General features: G+C 35.1%; 1 protein-coding gene across 1 annotated transcript in view; it reads left to right on the forward strand.

Annotated features, from left to right (window-relative positions):
* Nucleotides 1-20,574, forward strand: part of NCAM2 (neural cell adhesion molecule 2) — a 429,294-nt gene that overhangs the window by 250,091 nt on the left and 158,629 nt on the right. The window contains exons 4-5 of the mRNA XM_006215779.2: nucleotides 777-920; nucleotides 7,871-8,008. Of these exons, the coding sequence (XP_006215841.2) occupies nucleotides 777-920; nucleotides 7,871-8,008 (282 nt within the window). The remainder of the gene's footprint in view (nucleotides 1-776; nucleotides 921-7,870; nucleotides 8,009-20,574) is intronic.

Raw genomic sequence — 20,574 nt, forward strand, 5'->3', positions numbered from 1 at the left:
ATTAAATTGAAATGGTCATTTCATAGACATAGTATCTGGAAAGATGTTTCATTTGAAATGATACCAAGGAAGAGTCCTGGTGTTTTGTGAAGCAAAAGAATTTTGTATTTTCTTAGCAGGGACAATGAGTAAAAATTTCTCATCACACATAAATATCCACATTCATGCATTCTTTCAATACACTTACTGCATTTCTACTACCTAGCAGACAATGTTCTAATTTCCAGAGACTCAGTAGTGACTAAAACAGAAATCACTGGCCACTTGATGCTAATAATTTTAATGGGTAGAGACAGGCAAACAAAAGGTAAGCTGTAACGAATGCATAAGTACTAGAGATATATTATATAGAATTCAACAGAAAAGAAATTAAGTGGTTTAGAGATATGGGGAGATGGCTATTTTGCATGTGGACGTTGGGCAGAAATTTGAGGGGATTTAAGAAAGTGCAAATGCCCTAGAATGACAGCAAATCTGGAGTGCTCAAGGAACTGCCCAGAATAGAAACTAGGAGGAGAGAGGAAAAATTGGGATCAGAGTTGTGGGGCAGACGCCAGTTCCTACAGAACCTAGTGTGGCATTGTAAGAGTTTTGAATTTTATTCTCAGTGAGATAGGAATTTATCAGGTAGGAGAATTAGATGAGCTGGTTTAAGGTTTTAAAGGATCTAAATTTACCTCATTTTATTACAGCATCAATAAACACAGATTCTGAAATATGTTATTGGGAAAATAAGCAATAACACTTTTATGGTTTGTTTTACTTTCTTGATGCAGAAAAACTCACTTTCAGAGAAGTGGTATCTCCTCAAGAGTTCAAACAAGGAGAGAATGCAGAAGTGGTTTGCCGAGTTAGCAGTTCACCGGCACCTGTTGTCAGCTGGTTATATCATAATGAGGAAGTCACCGCTATTTCCGACAGTTAGTATTTTGGTAACTCCCTACGTTATATGTTCTAACAATATTGCACTTTTTAAAAAAGACTGAATCTACCTGAGCAGATGTAGCAATTGGATTTTTTGACCCTAAGCGTCAACTGTTTTGAGAACCTCAAAGCTCTGAACTGGGCGTTGACACACTATGGACTTCAGGCTAAATCCAGCCCTTCTGCTGTTTGTGTAAGGTGCTCTGAGAATACAGCCAAACACAATAGTTGCATATTGTCTGCAGCTGCTTTGGGATCAAAATTGAGCAGCTGTGACACAGATGGCCTGTGAAGCCTACACAGTTATTGTCTGAAGATTTACACAAAGTTTGCTGACCCATCCTCTAGTCGAGAAAAAATTATATACAAACAATACAAGGATGCTAAATAAATAAGAAATGAATCCTGATACATTGAACTTCTGCATATTATAATTAAAACATGATCCCACAGGCTGACTAGATGTAAACTTAAAATAATATCTATGCAAATCCTGCGTATTACTCTGGCACTGCTATTTCAGAGACAACTGCATGTTCTAAATATTATGGTGAGATGCATGTGGATAATAGACAAAAAAGTACATTCATTCCAGTTGTCTTTATGATTTTGATTTAGACTGAGCTGAAATTCCAGAATAGTATCACATCTGAAATGGAATGCATAATTTGCTTACATTATGCTCCTTTAGCATTGTGAATTGGGAGCATTTTCAGTTTAGAATATTTTTCATTGCACCTGCATTGCAGAGAGGTACAAAATAATTGAATGTTTTAAACTACTTTCCGTCTTGGATGATTTTGTTTTGTGCTTCTCAGTGATGAAACTTCTACAACATAAAGGAGAAAAAGCAGATAATTTCTATTTTTGAATATATGCAGAAAATGTATCATGATTATGTTTAATAGTTTTTTTTTTTAATTTTGAGAGAATTTTCCTGAACTTGACATTTTTCACTGCTTATCAGTTACTGACTAAAACTTTTTCTATCATAATAAGTTAATGAGACATAATGCTTTATTTCCTCTTACTTTATTTTCAGATAACTGCTTTAGATTTTACAAATAAATTGCATGGGTAAATTGTACAGTGTATTTTCAACTTTATTTCTCTCAATAACAAACAAGAGGCAACTCTTATAGCAGTTAAATAACAATGTCTAAACATTTTTAAAATACCTTATCTTAGGCTTCAAGTGCACATCTGATTTATTGTAAACCTTAATTACAAAAGGTTTTGAAATGAGTTGTATTTCAAAAAGACACACAGAACAAAAGCCTCAAAAGCAAAGACTGATGGTCAAGGGCAGTGTTGTTGGAGGAGTGATGCTTCCATGCTTTCAGTTTACGCATTGTTTCCCGGGTATCCCAGGATGGAATGATGTGAAGCTGGAATTCTGTTACGGCTCTCCTCCTTTCCTTGGCCCTGAAGCTTGAACAACTTTTCTAATTGCTCTGCACCTAATTCGGATTCTTCATCTGTGAACAATATGTCATATGCATTTTAAACAGTGGTTTGAGTCTTAAATAAGACAGGCATATAATACATGTTTGTTAAGTAAATGAATGAAATTTTGGGCCATATATCAGATTCTCAATAAATAACATTTATTTTTCTCATTGAACTTTTAATTCTTGGGAATCAGTTAAACATAGAAAATTAACACTGAGTTGTGTGGCAAGCAAAATAGAATTGTTAAAAAAGGATGTAAAATGTGATTTTATTTGGGGATACAAAGGATGTAGGTGAATGTGAAGGACCAACTTTTCTTACCTTTTAATATTTGAAAAACTTGCCACATATTCATTACTGAACAATTTGTACATTCATAATCAATATATAAGAAGTAATATTCTTCAGCTGATTATACCTTATATGAATGACCCTTTTATTAAAATGAATGAAAAAAGGTTAGGTTTATAACCATGAAAGGAATGTTTATGGGAATTTAGAATAATGTAGTATGTCCAGATAGCTTTCTGAAGCCTTAACGTAGCACAGGAGTGAAGTTTAGAGGCTCCATGTGAAACAATGACAGTTTAGAAATGTCCATCTTATTAGCCATGCTTTTTTGGTAGCCACTGTATGACAAATATTCAGAATTACTATTCTCACAGACTACTCGAAGTGGAGGTTTTCCATGCTGTTTGTTGAAAGGCCATCCATATGCTAAAGAACCCATGTGTTCAGGAAGTGCAGACGATATTTTATATAAAGGCTGAATATCCTGACTTTTAGTGTCACCCTGGTGGAGGGACATGCCATTGCAGATGCCCATTCAGCCTCAGCCACTTTGAATGTTAGCTCTAAAACTTCCTGTGGATTCGTCACCAGTTGTGGGTTCTGGCCACGAGAAGTCCCACCGAGATGGAATGAATTACTCAAGACTCTGAGGAAAAGTCAAGAGAGCGAGAGGGAGTTGGGAGCCAGCTCCACGAGCCTCTCAAATCTCCCATATTTATTGAGTACAGTCAAAGGAGGAATGCAGGAATTTAGGGAAGGACAGGGTGGGATCACAATGAGTACAAAGGCTTTGTTTATTGTTGGTGTTCGGCTCAAGGTCAGAAGACCGTTTTGGGTGAATCATGTTCATGTTGAGCCTTTCAGCTTATCAGGGCAGAACATATGGGAATCAGCTGCTTGACAACTTGGACTCAGGCGGCTGTGCCTGTCTTAGGTTGCCCCCTCCGGGGATCTTACCTGTCATTGGCTAACCAGCCTTCTCACCTCTGAGTCTGCAGCTTTTTATTAATTATTTACCATTCCAGCCGAAGGCTGTTTGGAGATAGAAGACTAACAGCAGGTACGTCCAGTGTTTATAGCCGGGGGCCTGGGTCATTGCTAAAACCTCAAGGCAGTTACTAAGCACATCTTCTTTAAGGAGATAAGCGGCTGGGATCTGTTACAATTTGTTAACCCAATCATGGGCTCCCACAACTTCCTAAATATTTTGAACATTGTCTAATGAAATACCCTTTCTGCCTCAAAAACTATGGATAAAATCATCTTGTTCAATAACATTTTTATTTAATCGACTTCCTGTATAAAAATTCATTCAACAGTTACTGAACACCTAGTATATGCCATCTGGTGTGCTAGACAGTGATGATTCATGGTTTAAGATGATAAACAATCCACTGTTACGGAAATGACAGGCCAGCCAAGGAAAAAGCACCACTCGGAGGGTCGGAGTACTCAGATGTATTACGCCGGCGGGCTCAGAGGGGCTTTTGCTCCGAAGCTCTGAGCGCCTCCAAGATGTGTGCGTGGGGTTTTATAGGGTTACTTACAAGCTTAGGGCTATTAGCCAATAAGGCTCGAACAGCAAAACCAAGGAATCAGTACACTGGAGCTTATCTGCTAGGAACAGATCACGTTACTGACACTTGTTGAGCTTGGATTTACGAGTTAGCTTGTTAGCCCAGTAAACTGACACTAAACTTCAGATTTATGAGTTAGCCCAGCAGAACGTAGATCAGTAAACTGTCACTTATTACACTTAGATTTATGAGTTATCTTGTTAGCCCAGCCCAGCTTTTCCTTCACACCACTGTTTTAAAAATACTAATAATCTAGTGGAAGAGATCAATAGATAAATCAGTGAAAACAAGGGATGTTGAGGTCTATGATAAGGAAAGTACAGTGATAGAGGATGATAAAGAAAGAACAGGGAACTAGTTGGGGCAGAGGAACGTGTTCAAGATGCCTGCTGAGACACAAAAATGCCTTTAAGTAGGAAAAGGAATTAGCCAAGTAGAGTGGTGCAGACTTTTTAGAAGGCAAGAACAACATATGCAATGGCCTACAGGTGAAAACATGAGCGGCACATTCCAGAAACTGAAGTAAGCTGATGATAACCAGAATTTATGAATAAGTACAACTAGAACACTTATAATAACAGATAAATATAAGTAGGATTTGTAAGTAAAGTGCTAACAAGAAAGGAATCTGGAAAAGAAGTTTGGGTCAAGTCAACATGGCCTTGACATCTCTGTTGAGTTTAGAATCTATACAAAAGGGACATCGCTAAAGGGTTTTAATCAAGGCAGTGACATGATCTAATTTCTCTGAGAAATTTCAGGCAGAGATAGTGACTTAATTTTACATATGCTGAGATCGTAATATTTACAACACTTCCAGGTATGTACATCTGGTAGACTCAACACAGTTCTGGAATTCACAGGAATCATCTGGTCTGAAGAAAAAATGAGTCATCAAAATATAGTTGGTAATTGAACCCGTAAGAGTAGACGAGGCAAACCATTCAATAATGGCTATGGAACGGGAAGAAAAGGGAACTTAGAAAATAACCCACTTAAAGAATCATAGAACAGACACCTTATTAGGTATCATCTGATTTCATTTATTTTTCTTACTGCAATGATGAATATCTCAGTGTTTGTAAAACTGAGAGAACTAGTCTCTAATGGTTAAGTTGTTCTGATATCCATAGTTACATGTGATTGTTTGAAGCAGTGCTTTCTTCAGAGGTCCTTGGTAAACACAAAGTAAAGATATTTTTTGGTTTGATAGTTTGCTAACATCATTCCATGGCTTTATATATATATTTAGAATTTGATATGCAATTTTCTTGTATTTATTTTCTGGATGGAAAATTTTTATATACTTAAACATATATAATGGTTTATATTTATATGTAGTGGCTATAGTTTCCTTCTCCAGCCATAGAAGTGATGTATTAAAGTTGCTGTTTGAAACTGAAATTTTGCCATCAGAGGGAACATTTATTTCCATTAAAAATATGTATTTTGCAGATTCTTATTTTTTTCTCTTTTTTATATAGGACATTGCCTTCCTGATTAAAATAATGCTTCCCTTTAATCTTTTTTTTAATTGAAGTATAGTTGATTTACCCCTTACTCTTTTTATTAATTAAACTATAGCCATTAAAGAACATTATAATTATAGGATGATACATATTTTAGTAAATTAGAAAATTTAATATTACAATGTCTTAGGTATGATTTGGTACATCCATCTCTAAACTTTAACTTTTGATTTATACAGCTGACCCTTGAACAACAAAGGGGTTAGGGACACCAACTCTACACACAGCTGAAAATTCAAGTATAGCTTATAGTTGGCCTTCCTTTTCCGCAGTTCCTCCAGATCTGCTGCTCTGCATCCTTGGATTCAACCAACTGCAGATTGGGTAGCACTGTATACTATTGAAAAACAATTTGCACATACGTGGACCTGCACATTTCAAACCCAGGTTGCTCAAGAGTCAACTGTAATTGCTTCTCATTCTAATTTTTAGCAGCGCACTTAGAGTTCTTTTAATTTACTTTGAAACACTGTGAATTTTTAGGAGTTCTGAATTACTGTAGGATTTATTGTGAGTTACACTTTAAAATTTTTTGATCATTGACTTTCTTTCTCTCCAGTCTCTCCCTTGCTGATAAAATTTACCAGGGGAAACGTCTTCATAAACATTTTTGTATCTCTTCTTAGAGTCAACCAAAAGATGGAATAAGTGTTGTAGAAAAGTCTGTATCTCGTGGGCTGAAAATTAGGTGTTTGTAGCTTTATAGTCAGTATTTTCTCTCTGCAGCAGTTTCAGAATCTACACATTTCCACTCTTTATTAACGATCTCTCAGACGACAAGTAACCACATGCTTCTCTGTTTTAATGAGCTATTATTATCAGTAATGCCCTTGTTTGTATTTCTAGCCCAAACTTCTCATTTGATTTAAGAAATTGCCATGAAAAATGAACCCCCCAAATCTGAATGGCTTAATGTCATAGCAGTTAATTTCTCAAGTCCAAATGGCAGCAGGTGAAGAGGCAGGATTCTACTCCTTGCATCCATTCAGTGGTCCATTTTCTCATGTGGCTTCCGTGTTTGCCCTAACCTCTCTATTAAGCCAGTAGATAGGGGAAGAATAGTAAATATTTATTTGAACAGTTCCAAAAAGCAGCCTCTAACGGTAGATATCCCAGAGGTGGGTACCTTAAAATAATGACATTTCTACTTTACCGAAAGGCCCAAAGGAGTCAAGGATTTGTTTCTCTTATTCACCAGTATATACAAATATAGTACCTAGCAAACAGATGATGTTCAGTGATATCTGTGGATGAATTAATTAATGAAATTTAGGACATTGCATTTACAACACATTTCAAAATAGGACTAGATGAGAAGACATTCTTTACTTGGTAAGAACACTGCAACAAAAATGTGATGATTAAAAACTAAGGTCAGGCATTATGGAAAATGTTGTCGGGCTGAAATGCTGCTTCGGGTAGCCAGAATATTTAGGCCATCAGCTAGTGCATGCCCTGTAACAGCTTATTTTTGTATATCTGCATGTGCATACACTCACACATAAAGTGGAATCTTGAAACAAAGTTAATGAAGTCTCATCTATTCATTCCTAAAATGGATTATCTTGCATTTAGAAAAAAAATCCTTCAAATAAATTTGAGATATGACCATTTTATATGTCCTCAGCATGACTTGAATATTATATCATTTAACTGCCTCCTCAGGGTATGTGCAGTTATTAGTTTAATTATTGTGTGAGGAAGGATATTCAATCAATTTTCTAACCCCTTTCTGTACGCAAGTTGCTACATATTTGCAGTCAAAATGTCTTCGTGTCTGCAATATCTAATCTCCCGGCTTTGTTCTTTTGTGTACCATGTCTGCATTCAAAGTACCAGGGGGAAAATAATAGCCTAACCACTTTATGTGGAAATAAAGTCTTGAATGTATTTTAGAAAAAAGGTGCAACAAGGCAGTGTGGAGTGGAAAAACTGAAGTCATGAAATTACATTTTACTTTCAAATTTGAATTTGTTTGTTGATGAAAAGTATGATAGTGTCAGACAAGTGCCATATTTTAACTCTTAGCAATTTAGAGCACACTGGACTCGGCCTTCAATTACTGATATCATTTCCTCCCCTTTGCTTCCTTTCCAGATCGGTTCGCCATGTTAGCTAACAATAATCTGCAGATTCTCAACATCAATAAAAGTGATGAAGGTATATACAGGTGTGAAGGAAGAGTGGAAGCCAGGGGAGAAATTGACTTCCGTGATATCATTGTTATTGTTAATGGTAAGTCGAAAACAATTTGTACATATTTCATGGTCACATTTGAGCAATATGTTTATTAGAAGGGCAACCATGGAAACTCTGCATTCACGACTTCCCTAATGAAACTTCTTCTATATCAGGAGGGAATCTCCTTACCTCTACGATGGCATCTGTTACATTGTACTGCAGTCTCAAGGTCAGAATCCATGACTTATTTAACATTGTAAATCTCTTTTACAAGGAGTCTATAAGGGAGTTGCTTTTTGTTGGCTTTGTAGTTGTTGCCTTTTGTTGACTCTGTGGTTGTTGAAAAAATGCCAAATGAAATATGGTGAAGTTTGATACTAGATTTTGCTTTTAAATTGCATGATTACTTGTTGCTTAAAACTATCTATCTAATAGTATTCACAGGGTTCTCACATTTAATATAGAATACATTAGCTTACCCTTTCATATATTAGTGGACATGAATAACTAAGTTGATGGCATCACAATGGCATCTCTTCCTCCACACTTGGCTTCTCCTGCTATATTTCCTGCCTGTGTTAACATGACATTCTGTGAGGTCAGAAGATAAATGAATGTTATCCTGGTTATCTCCACTTTGGTAATCTAATATGTGACCAAGATGCCCATTATGTTTCTTTAAATATCTATCAAATATGTTCTACATTCCCTGTCATGCTTTCCATAAGAGTGCTGCCCTTTCAGGTTGGGGTTTTTTTTTTTTTTTTGGTTTTTTTTGTATTTTTCTTGAAAGGCTGCAAGTTGTTTTCCTTTACTGTCAATCTTTCAATTCCAACCTTTTATCCATCAAACCTTTCAACCCTTAAAATTGTCAGTGTTTCCCATTACCTTCAAGATAAAAATAAAAGCATTTTTTGTGGCATAGAAAGCCTTTAATGATCACCAGCCCCCTTCCCCAACCATTCTGATATGGGTAACCTATGCTTTAACCATATGGAAATATTAGTAGTAAAACTATATACATGCACTTTTATTTTTCCTTCTGTTTTAAAATAAGTTTAAGGTAGGAAATGTAAGTGTATTTTGGCATGGGCAAGAACTTGTGCTCAGTGTGCTCTTGTAAAAATGGGAGTTATATTAGTTACATGTAAAGTTTTTTGAAAAGGGCTAAATTTATAGGAAGAAATATAAATATGCACTATTATTATATGTTATATATGTATGTATACATACATTTATGCACATATTTTTAGAGTAAAACATTAACTTGAGTCTAATCTTAAAAAGGAAATATCTTCTGGCAGACGTAGCATGATGTTAAGCCTTTTAATCTGTTCTGCTATTGTAATTTCTATTGTAATACATTTATAACTTGTTTGAATCGATTTCCATCCTAGATGATCTGTGGATGTTTACATATGATTACATTTATTTTAAAGGAGGGGTTATTTGGGTATGAGTGTGTTCATTAACAAAGTTTGGATGAGGAAGTCTGTCATTCAAACTGGACTATTTAATTCTGTACGTCTATGCTTATTATGTCAGGGTTCATGCGGAGATAAACACTGGAGTGTGTTCCTTTGTGACATCGGTACAGTCATGTATGCAATGTCCCCTTCTGTCTACATCACACCGACTGTTCCCAAAGCAAATCATCCTCCTTCCACATCCCACTCTTCCTCTAACAGAACTGACAACAGATCCTAATCTGACCTTTACTTGAACACTGCCTTATCTCCAGTTCTTCTAATTAGTCACATTTCCCCATTATGGTCACAAACTCTCATACCTTAAAATTCCTGGCCATTTCTCTTCAAAGTAACAGTGTTGACAAAATCAACCATCGATTTATTCCCTTTCTGGATGATGCGGTTGGACCCTGCCAAGGGAATGCATTGACTAATGCCACCAGATAACTGTGCTTTTCTCTCACATTCTGCCTTTACTTAGGTCAGAAAAATCATTCTGCTCCAGTCTTATTGACTGTTGCCCTGCTTACGGCTCCTTCTAATCTTGAACTCTCTCTAAAAGTATCCTTTATTAGGTCTCTCTTATAAAACCTCTTGGAGCTGTTTCAGTGAAAACTTAGAGGCTGCAAAGTTTTTTCAATAAAATAAAAGCACTACCTTTATCCACATGATCTTATCTTTTTAATTACAAAATTTGACTTATCATGTGCTTCCCCCTCCAAGTTACCATGCAGCTCTCTCTCTTAATTGTTACTAATTTTTATTCCTCCTGATGTGGACTTCGTCATGGACCTGCTTCATCTCCTTCCACTTCGAAGTATACTGAAGTCCCAACCAGACACTTCCAGTCAACTCTTCCTTCACATTCACTTTCTTGCCAAATCCTGGCTCTGGAAGGAGCTCTTCTCTTTTTTCCACTGTTTGCTCTTTGCAGCTTTCCCTTCCCTTTCTTCCACTACAGACTCTGTTTTTTCAATGATTAGTTGAAAGATGTCCTTGCTAGTTTCCTCTGTACTACCAGGAATATGACACGTGTGTAAGGAAGATTTACCTTGATCGTAAAGAGGATGTAGTTTATGTTGAATCTGGAGGAAATTAGTCAAAAATGGGTGAGGATGTGAGTAAGTTCACAGATAGGTCCAGTCGATAATTTGAGAGAAATCTTGCCACATGACTTGAATATTCTATTTCCAGTCACCTGGTTTCCCTCATCTGCCAAACATTGAGGTACTCTTGGAATATCTCCAATATTTTCCCACATATTTATATGTGTTTACACCTGCTCTTTACTGACTCTTCAGATAGGCTTTCTAAATGCCTGAAAATTTCATTAACCTACCAGTGGCTGTCTTCCTTTTATTATTATCCCTTATTACATTTTTGTTATCTATTTGCTGAATTTGTACATCATGTTATCTATAAACTTCTGAACTCTTTTTACTATATAATTATACTACACACACACGCATGGACTCTCTTATACACAAATCATAGGTACATTCTGTAAAAGAGGATCAAAATTATTTCTCTTGCTTTAACCCATGCCCATACTTCCACTATCAGATTCCTAGCCCTTAGTTAAATAAAATGTTCTCAAAACTACTCAGAAATGGTGAAAGATCTGGGAATAACTTTTAAATTTAAAATATAGCCAATAGAGGATTATTTTTATAAGATGTTCTTCTAAGGTATAACAATCACTATTTTCTGAAACTTTTGTAAATTTGTAAAGAATGAGCCACTAACTGCTGGTTGAAACTTGGGATAATGGATGCAGGAACAATTGAGAGTGGATGAAAAACACTTAGTAGTGTAATTTTAAAGCAATTGTATCTTTAGTCTTCCTCCGAACATTAAAAGCACCAGTGATGACCATGGCCAGACATATTCGTGCAAGTAGGTATCTGAATGCATTTTGTGCATTTTGTTACTGCAGTGACCCTCAGGCAGTGATTTTGTATTCCTACCTGTTTCTAGCCATTTCTTAAAGTTAAGAAAATTAGGAAAAAATACTTTTCTTTCTATAAAAATGGAAAGTCAGAATTTTTCTCTTTAAATTTTATGCAAGGTTATGTAATGCAAGACATATATAAAAACATTAAAGATAGTGAACTACCCTTTTGTATGTCAATAATACAATTGACTCAATCATGCAGAGAGATATTTAAGTCAGTTTGATGACTGTGGATTATGAGAGAATTTGTAATTTATACATTATACATTTATATATTGTATATTATACAATATATAATTCACCAAATGGTCAATAAGTAAGCACTTGTCAAAATAGGAATATTTTCTAAATTTACTAAATACTTTTCTTCCTAATGATCCCATTAAATCTCAAAAATTAGCAGTCTATAACTACAAGGCATGATTATACTTAATACTTATTCAAATATTATTTTGAAATTTTCAGATAATAGAAAATTAGATAGAGAGATAGTAGACAGACCACCTACAAAGATCTGGGCACATCCTTATCTTTCTCCTCAACATCATTAATTGGTGTGAGTAGTTTATATAGTTTCTTACCTTTTCTTCGGTCTGTATTTCTCTTCTGCCCAGAATTTCCTGAGTGCATTTAAAGTGGAATAATGTTATATTTGAAAGACCATGGATAAGTATGTGTTTATTTTACAGTGTATTACTTTCAATTCCCGATTAAAAGGGAAAGCAGAATTTTCTCATTGTTTGAATCAGAACCATACTCTGAACTCACCTGTCCCCTGGATGGCACCTCTTGGTAATGCAGGAATGTATTTTTTCTCTAATATTTGGTCGTTAAATACAGAAGCAAATCCTATCATTTGCAAAAACAATAACAACACTACATGAATAACAACAACAACAAAACTTCAGTAAATCTGTATCAGGCCACAAATACAGCAATAATGCAAAATTTTAACATTCCATAGAATCAGTCAGTAAGGAAAAGTCGTCATCAAGCTACCACCTCACATTGTGGAAATGAATGACATTCAGCACCATTAGTGTCTAATTTACTTTAGAGAGACATTCATGAGTTTTGTTCTTGAATGTGGGCAGCACAAAAGGATAACTTAGGAAGCAGTATTAGTATTTTAGTTACATTGCAAGTTTCTTATGATCAGTATCTCTTGTCTTTATTGTTTATTTACATCATATCCCATGGCTTTAAATAAAAGTGTCGATATTCAGATCATGTGTATTTTTAATAGTGAAAAGATTAAGAGACACAGAATTCATTTTAAGTTAGGTACAAGTAAACATCCAGTTCTAAATAAATCTAGTATATTACATTTTTAAATACAATATGGTTTTCTCCTTTATGCAGGTACACCTAGTTTTACCAGAATGAAAGAGTGCACACTTTCTGTCTAAACTATGCTCTCTCTCTCTGTTAACCAGGCTGATTTCCAATTGCCTATAAGACTTATCAGTTCAAGCATCACTTCTTTCAAGCTTCTCTATTTCATCTGCCTTATTACATGAGTTCCCCTCATGATATTTCATAGCACTAGTTTCATCTCTGTACAGTTTCTCAAGTTCAGCTGTTGAAAAGGACTCACCAAATTCCACAGAGTGTGTTCATGTAAATGTTTTATTTTAAGGGAAAAATATATGTTGCAGCAAGTTGTAAAGAATGCAGGCAAGCATCAGGAAAGATTTCCAAGGACCCTGTTCGCACACAAGGTGGGTTCTGTGTTTTCAGCTTGAACCACCAAGATCTGAGTGAGGAATCTCAAAGAAGCTGTCACTGAGGGCCCTTAAATAATCAAAGCAAGCTTGACACATTGGTTAATCTAGGTGCAGACTGTTAGCACAGAAAATGCTTGACTGATTGCTAAGGGGAGTTTCTTGTCCATCATAAATTCCAAAGCCTTTATCTTTGCCGAAAGTCTTTGACAGACATTCAAGAATCCCCAGAGAAATTTTCGAGCTTCTTTTTTAATCAAAAAATACTTTATTGCTGAAAAGTACTAACCATCATCTGAAAAAGTGCTACTCCTAATCTTTTTGCTAGTGGAGGGTCTTGCCTTGATGTTGATGGCTACTGACTGATCAGGTAGATGGTTGCTGAAGGCTGGAGTGGCTATGGCAGTTTCTTAAAATGAGACAATGAAGTTTACTGCATCAATTGACTCTTCCTTTCATAATCAATTTCTCTGCAGCATGCAATGCTGCCTGATAGCATTTTACCCACAGAAGAACTTCTTTCAAAATTGGAGTCCATCCTCTCAAACCCTGGAGCTGCTTTATCAGCTAAGTTTATGTAATATTCTAAATCCTTTGTTGTCATATCAACAGCCTTCACAGCATCCTCACAGGAGTAAATTCCACCTCAAGAAACCACCTTCTTTGCTCACCCGTAAGAAGCAACTCGTCATCATTTTTCATGAGATTGCAGCAATTCAGTCACATCTATTTTCACTACATCTGATGTTACTTCCTCCACTGAAGTCTTGAATCCCTCACAGTCATCCATGAGGGATGTCATCTGCATAGTGTGACAATTTTACATCTTCCCTTCCAATTTGGATCCCTTCTATTTATTTTTCTTGTCTGATTGCTGTGGGTAGGATTTCTAATACTATGTTGAATAGCAGTGGTGAGAGTGGGCATCCTTGTTTTGTTCCAGATTTCAACCTTTCACCATTGAGTATTATGTTGGCTGTGAGTTTGTTACATATAGCTTTTATTATGTTGAGATACGTTTTCTCCGTACCCACTGTGGTAAGAGTTTTTAACATGAATAGATGTTGAATTTTATCAAATGCTTTTTCTGCATCTGTTGCATTGGTCATGTGATTTTTGTCCTTTCTTTTGTTAATGTGGTTATCAGATCAATTTATTTGCATATGATGAACCATCCTTGTAACCCTGAGATGAATCTGACTTGATTGTAGTGTATGATCTTTTTTATGTGTTTTTGGATTCAGTTTGCTAATATTTTGTTGAGAATTTTTACATCTATATTCATCAAAGATATTGGCCTGTAATTTTCTTTTTTGGCAGTGTCTTTGTCTGGCTTTTGTATCGGAGTAATAGTGGCTTCATAGAAAGAGTTTGGGAGTGTTCCTTCCTCTCAGCCTTTTGGAAGAGTTTGAGAAGGATCAGTGTAAATTCTTTGTATGTTTGGTAGAATCCCCAAGTGAAGCCATCTGATCCTGGATTTTTCTTTTGTAGAGTTTTTTTTTTTTTTAACAGGTTCTATTTCACTTCTAGAAATAGGTCTGTTCAAATTATCTGTTTCTTATTGATTCAGCTTTAGGTGACTATATTTCTACAGAAACTTGTCTGTTTCTTCTAGGTTGACCAATTTGTTAGCATGTAATTGTTCATAGTATTTTCATTTTTCTTTTGTATTTCTGTGATATTGGTTGTATTTTCTTCTCTTTCGTACATTGTTTTATTTATTTGAGTCCTCTCTCTTTTCTTTTTGGTGATTCTGTCCAGAGGTTTGTTGATTTGGTTGGCTCTTTTAAAAAATATAAAAATAATTATTTACTATTTTTTAATCCCTGTTTTATTTATGGTATAACTTTTCCTTCCTTTTATTTTTGACTGATTGTTTCTCAAGGACAGTATATCATTGGGCCTTTGTTTTGTTTTGTTTTGTATATATATATATATATATATATATATATATATATAAATTCTAACAGTTCCCACCTTTGTATTGGAATGTTTATAAAAGTTACCTTAAATATTTTATTGATTTAGTTGGAATTAATTCTTTCTATTTGTTTTCTTTGTTATCTTTTTTGTTCCCTTTTTCTTCTATTTTTGCCTTATTTAGATTTTGGAATATTTTTTATCAATCTATTTTTTTACTTTGGCTCACTGATCATAGTTCATTGTTATGTGTTATTTCAGTAGTTGATTTTCAAATCATATTTCAAGTGATATACTATTACACATATTGAATAACAATACCTTCCTCCAGCCTTTGTGCTATTATCATCAGTTATTTTGCATCTACATAAATTATAAACTCTTATTCATTTTCTATTTCTGGAGTAACAAGTAACCACAAATTCAGTGGCTTTAAACAACACAAATTTATAATTTCACAGTTTTGGTAGTTCAGAAATCCAAGTAGGCTCAACTGGGATCTGTTCAGGGTATTATAGAAATATAATAATATTTTTACTTATTTTATAATTTTTATAAAATCAAAGTGTTGGCAGGATTGTGCTCCTTGCTGCAGGCTCTGGGGAAGAATCTCTTCTATCATTAAGGTTGTTGGCAGAATTTATCCTCATTCTATAGAATGAAGGTCCTTTTTCCTTGCTGCATGTCACCTGGAGGAGGTGGTGCTTAACTCTAAGAGGCCACCCTCTGGGCTTCTTCCTCCAGTACCAGCAATGGTGCCTTAAATCCATCTCAGACTTGGAATATTTCTGACTTCCCCTTCTGTTGCATGTCCTGACTTCTTTCCACCAGCGTTCTCTGGTTTTGAGGGCTTGTTAATTTTTCTCACCTAGATAATGTCTGTGATCTTAGTTATGTCTGCTAAGTCTCTTATGCCTTGTAACTGAATGTATTCAGAGATGTCTGGGCCATGGGCATTGGCATCTTTGCAGAGGAAAGGGCATTATTCTGCCTACCGTATCTTCACACTGCATTCGCTGTTTTTTATTTTTCATTTTAAATTGTCAATTAGCTCTTAACTTGGCTTAATTTTTTTTTAAAAAGGCTTTTATTTCTATCCACATGGTTACCATTTCCATGGCTCTTCATGTCTTCATGTATATTCAGATTTCTATTTGGTATGAGTTTCCAAATGCCTGAATGAGTTCCTTTAACAGTTATTACAGTGCAAGTCTGCAAGGGATGATTAACATCACCTACTGAATATCTGAGATGGTCTTTATTTCCCCTTCATATTTGAAATACAATTTTGCTGGTTATAGGATTCTAAATGGACAAGGTTTTGTTTTTTTTTTTTTTCCTTTTAGTACCGTAAAAACTCTGAGCCATTATTTTTGGCCTGAGTTATTTCAGATGAAAAGTCTGTTCTCATTCTTATTTTGTGCTCTGTACTTAAAGTGTGTCATCTACCCAGTCTTCCCAGATTCTTGAAGATTCTTTTTCACTTGTTTTAAGCAATTTGGAGATAATATACTTTGGTGTGATTTTTTTCATTATTTTTCTGCCTGGATTTTGTTGACAAACTTGGAAATGTTTTGATCATTAGTTCTTCACATATTATTTTATGTCTCACACTCCTTTGGGACTCCAGTTTCACATATTTTAGGCCATTTGAACTTATCCCAGAGCTGTCATATGTTCTGTTTATTTTCTTTTAGTTTTTTTTTTCCTTCCTGTATTACTTTTTGGATAGTCTCTATTGCTATATGTTCAAGTTCACCAATCTTTTCATCTGCAATGTTTAATCTACTTCATCCTATTTCATATACTTTTGACTTCAGACACTATAGTTTTAATGTGTAGAAATTTTATTTTTAAAATATCTTTTAAGCCTCTAACATGATGATTCTTGAATATATGGAATGCATTTATAATAACTGCTTTAATGTTTTTGTCTAATTCTATCATCTACGTCATTTCTGGGTTAGTCTTTGTTGATTATATATTTTTCTCATCATGTCTCATATTTCCTGTTTCTTTTCATAGTTAATAGTTTAAAATTGGATGCCAGATGTTATGAATTTTACCTCTTTAGTGTGTTGAATATTTTTGTGTTCCTTTAAATATTTTAGATATTTGTCCGGGAATTCAGATAAGTTAGTTACAAATGATTTAATCCTTTCAGTTCATGCCTTCAAGCGTTTTAGGTGGGATCAGAATCATCCAGAGCTTGTTTTGCCTCATTTCTGAGATAAAATCTTTCAGAATACTGTATTTGACATGCACTATGACATTTTAAAATTATTATTATTATGGCTTATGAGAATAGAGCATGCCCTTTGCTCCAATTGCACTTTGAAAATTCTTCCTTCTAATTTGAGTAGTTCTTTCCTTGGCCTCAGCAATTTAGTATCATGGATGTACTCATCGGTTTCATGTGAGGAACCCAGGGGAACTCACTGCAAGTCTCAGGAGGTCCTCACTGTCCACCTCTGTCTTGTCTGACACTCTGCCCTGTGAACAACAGACACCTTTGTTTTCCTGGACTACCAGCCCTGCGTCCACAGTTCAGGGAGACTTCTAGAATTCACCTGGGCTCCTCCTCCCTACACTACAGATTAGACACTTCCTTCAGACAGTAAGCTGGGGCAGTAATAGGACTCATCTCATTTCCTCTCATATTCCAGGGATCATTGTCGACTGATTTCTTGACTGATTGACAATGTCTTGAAAACTGTTCTTTTACACAATGTGTCTGATTTTTCAGTTGTTTCAAGTGATAGGATAAATTGGGTACCTGTTTCTATATATTGGATGGAATTCTTGCATATGTATTTCAGTGTCATGAACAAAATTATACACTGTATTCTAAGGATTTGAATAACATATCATAGCAATATGATTTGTTTACATGATGTTGCCTGCTTTTACCTAAATACTGACCTCAGAATATTTCAGTCTCTTTGTCTTTACTGAATTCAAACTAATTTCTGACTTCTATATATATCTGTGTCTAAATTTTACTTTCTGCCTATTTTGTCCACACATTTTGCTTTGCAATTAGGTTCATTTATTTTTATTAATTAATTGATTTATTTGTAGTCCAGTTTTGACACTGGACTATTGACAGCAGGATATTACAAAGCTACCTTGAAAGAACTAAAGCGATAAACTGAAGCATGGCCTGCACTTTAGCTGTCTCAGAAACATGCAGAATGTAGGCTCAGAGGAATCTGCAGTTCATGATTGATAACAAGAAGCAACAAGAAGTAAAAGTATCTTCAGAATACTTTGGTAAGATCAGAGAAATATGCCTGATCCTATTTATATTTCATAATCTTCAGATTATCCATGCATTCTGCTTGAGTGTTCCAGACATATTAAGTGACAGAGACAAGATGCAGTGTGGTTATGCCAATTTGCCCAGAACTAGAACTCTGTAATACTATTTTTAAACTTGTTGAAATGGATATGATCAGGGTTTTCTCCCTCTTTTTTAACTCTAAGGAATTAATAAAGATATTAACTGAAAAGAAATACAGAACTCAATTTTGATCATTCCTCTATCACTCCAGTGTGACTCTGAATATTTAGCTCACACTCAGGATAAGCTCAGGCTACTTACTGATTTTTGACAGTAGTGTATTTAAGAGCAACTATATCTAACTTAGTTGATGGAGCAAAATTAAAAGACTTTTACGGGGAGAAAATAAAAGAGGCTGCAACTCTTCTTCCTTTCTGCTATCACAGATGGAGATTCTGTTGATCTTACGAAACAATTATGTTGGTCTTAAAAAAATACATTTAATAGTAACTTCCAAAATTTATGAGCTATATGATCATTTGATGATTTATTCTGATATGTACTCTGATTTTATAGTAAACTGACAAGTTTTCAATACCAAGAAGACCCTTTCCCTCTGACATCTCCACCTACATCCGACAGTACCTTCATTCCTATTAGGTAAAGGAGTCAAAGAAGGGCCCTGTATATTGGTCCTTATGTTGTATCTTCATAGCAAGCTGGGACTGTCAGCTCAAAAGCCACACTAGCACCAAATTCAGAAATTTGTGTATTTTATATTTAACATCCAATTGTTTTAAATATAGCCCCAATAAGCATAGTTTTAACCACTTAGATTCACCTGCTTCACACACCTTTCAAAACTGTATCCATTTTCTGCCAGCCATAGGTAAGACAAACTCTTGGCCTAGGCAGGATCCCAAGTCGCTGCTGCTCTTTGGAGTGCTCCAGCTGGAAGACTCCATGCTGTGCTGCTGAGTGACATCACTCACGTAGACAAATAAGCCCACCCCTCAACTCCCCTCTCTCCTAGGAGTCTCCTTGCTCTCCACCTCATGTAGGCGGTGACCCTTCACCCAAGCACACTGTCTCTGGAAGGTCTCCTGCCCGTAAAGAGCTTACCCTGTATGCAACGTGTCCAAGTGCAACCCACATAAAGTCCATCGTATACTGTGGCCACCCTGTTGTGTCTTTTTCCTCGATCAGTCCTGAAATCCTTGAACTCAAACTTCCCAACAGATACTTTTCTCCGGAATTTCCCAAAGGTGATCATTACTAACTCTCAAGGAATATGTTCTGAAACTTTATCCATTTAGAATAATCTTAAACATACCCTATGGTTTATATTTAAATTTCTTTTTGCAGTTTTATATGACTTCTCTTTAATTGTGTTCTACCTCATTTTGTTCCCCAGATGATTAGAAAACTTGTCTTAGGAATTCTTTTCACTTATAAAAATGAAAATCTCCAAAAGTTTTGTTTATGTGGGTTATACCTATTTATATATATCATATTAGACCTGAAAACTGAGACTTTTTTTAATATTTTTTTAATTTAATTTTTTCAAATCTTTAAACTTTTTTATTGAAGCATAGTCATATTTAAGTTTAAAGTGTTAATTTATTAATCTGTCAAAATAAGCATGCTACTCTAAATAGCATATTAAAAATAACTATGTTTTGAAAAATACTAGAATAGCGCCTTTTTTTTTTAAATTTTCACAAGTTACTTTAATGTGTATGTTAACAGAAGACAGGCAGATTATCAGGTCTGCTGCTGCATTCAGTCTCTTCTGATACATTTTTGCACACGTGAAAAGGAATCTTCCAGATAAGAAAATTACTGAATTTTTCCTCCATTAGCTTAATCCAGTAACTTAGTTTTCCAGGTTCCTCACATAGATATGTATTTGGAAAAGAGAGGGCCTCATACATCCTGTAACTGGGTGTTGGGGACCTCAGATGTCCCTGAAACACACTTTGAGGACCTGTGCTATAAAATATTGTTAATTATAAAATGTACTGTGAAAAAGGATAAAAATGGCCATGTTTAATGGTAAAATTATCCCTTAAGATGTCTAAAAGCTTCAAATTATTTCTTTTTTGACCTGAAGAATTTTCTATATTAATTTTTGCCTTTTATTTAATTATTACCTCTTACTGTAGAAACAAAAGAAAATGAAAGTAATGTTTTCCTTGCTCTCAACTGTACTTTTGCACTTGACTTTAATAAGATTTTATTTGGAGGTTTATTGGTTGTAGACACTCAGC

Source organism: Vicugna pacos, chromosome 1 (assembly GCF_048564905.1).
Source record: "Vicugna pacos chromosome 1, VicPac4, whole genome shotgun sequence".
In the NCBI taxonomy this organism is placed as follows: Eukaryota; Metazoa; Chordata; class Mammalia; order Artiodactyla; family Camelidae; genus Vicugna; species Vicugna pacos.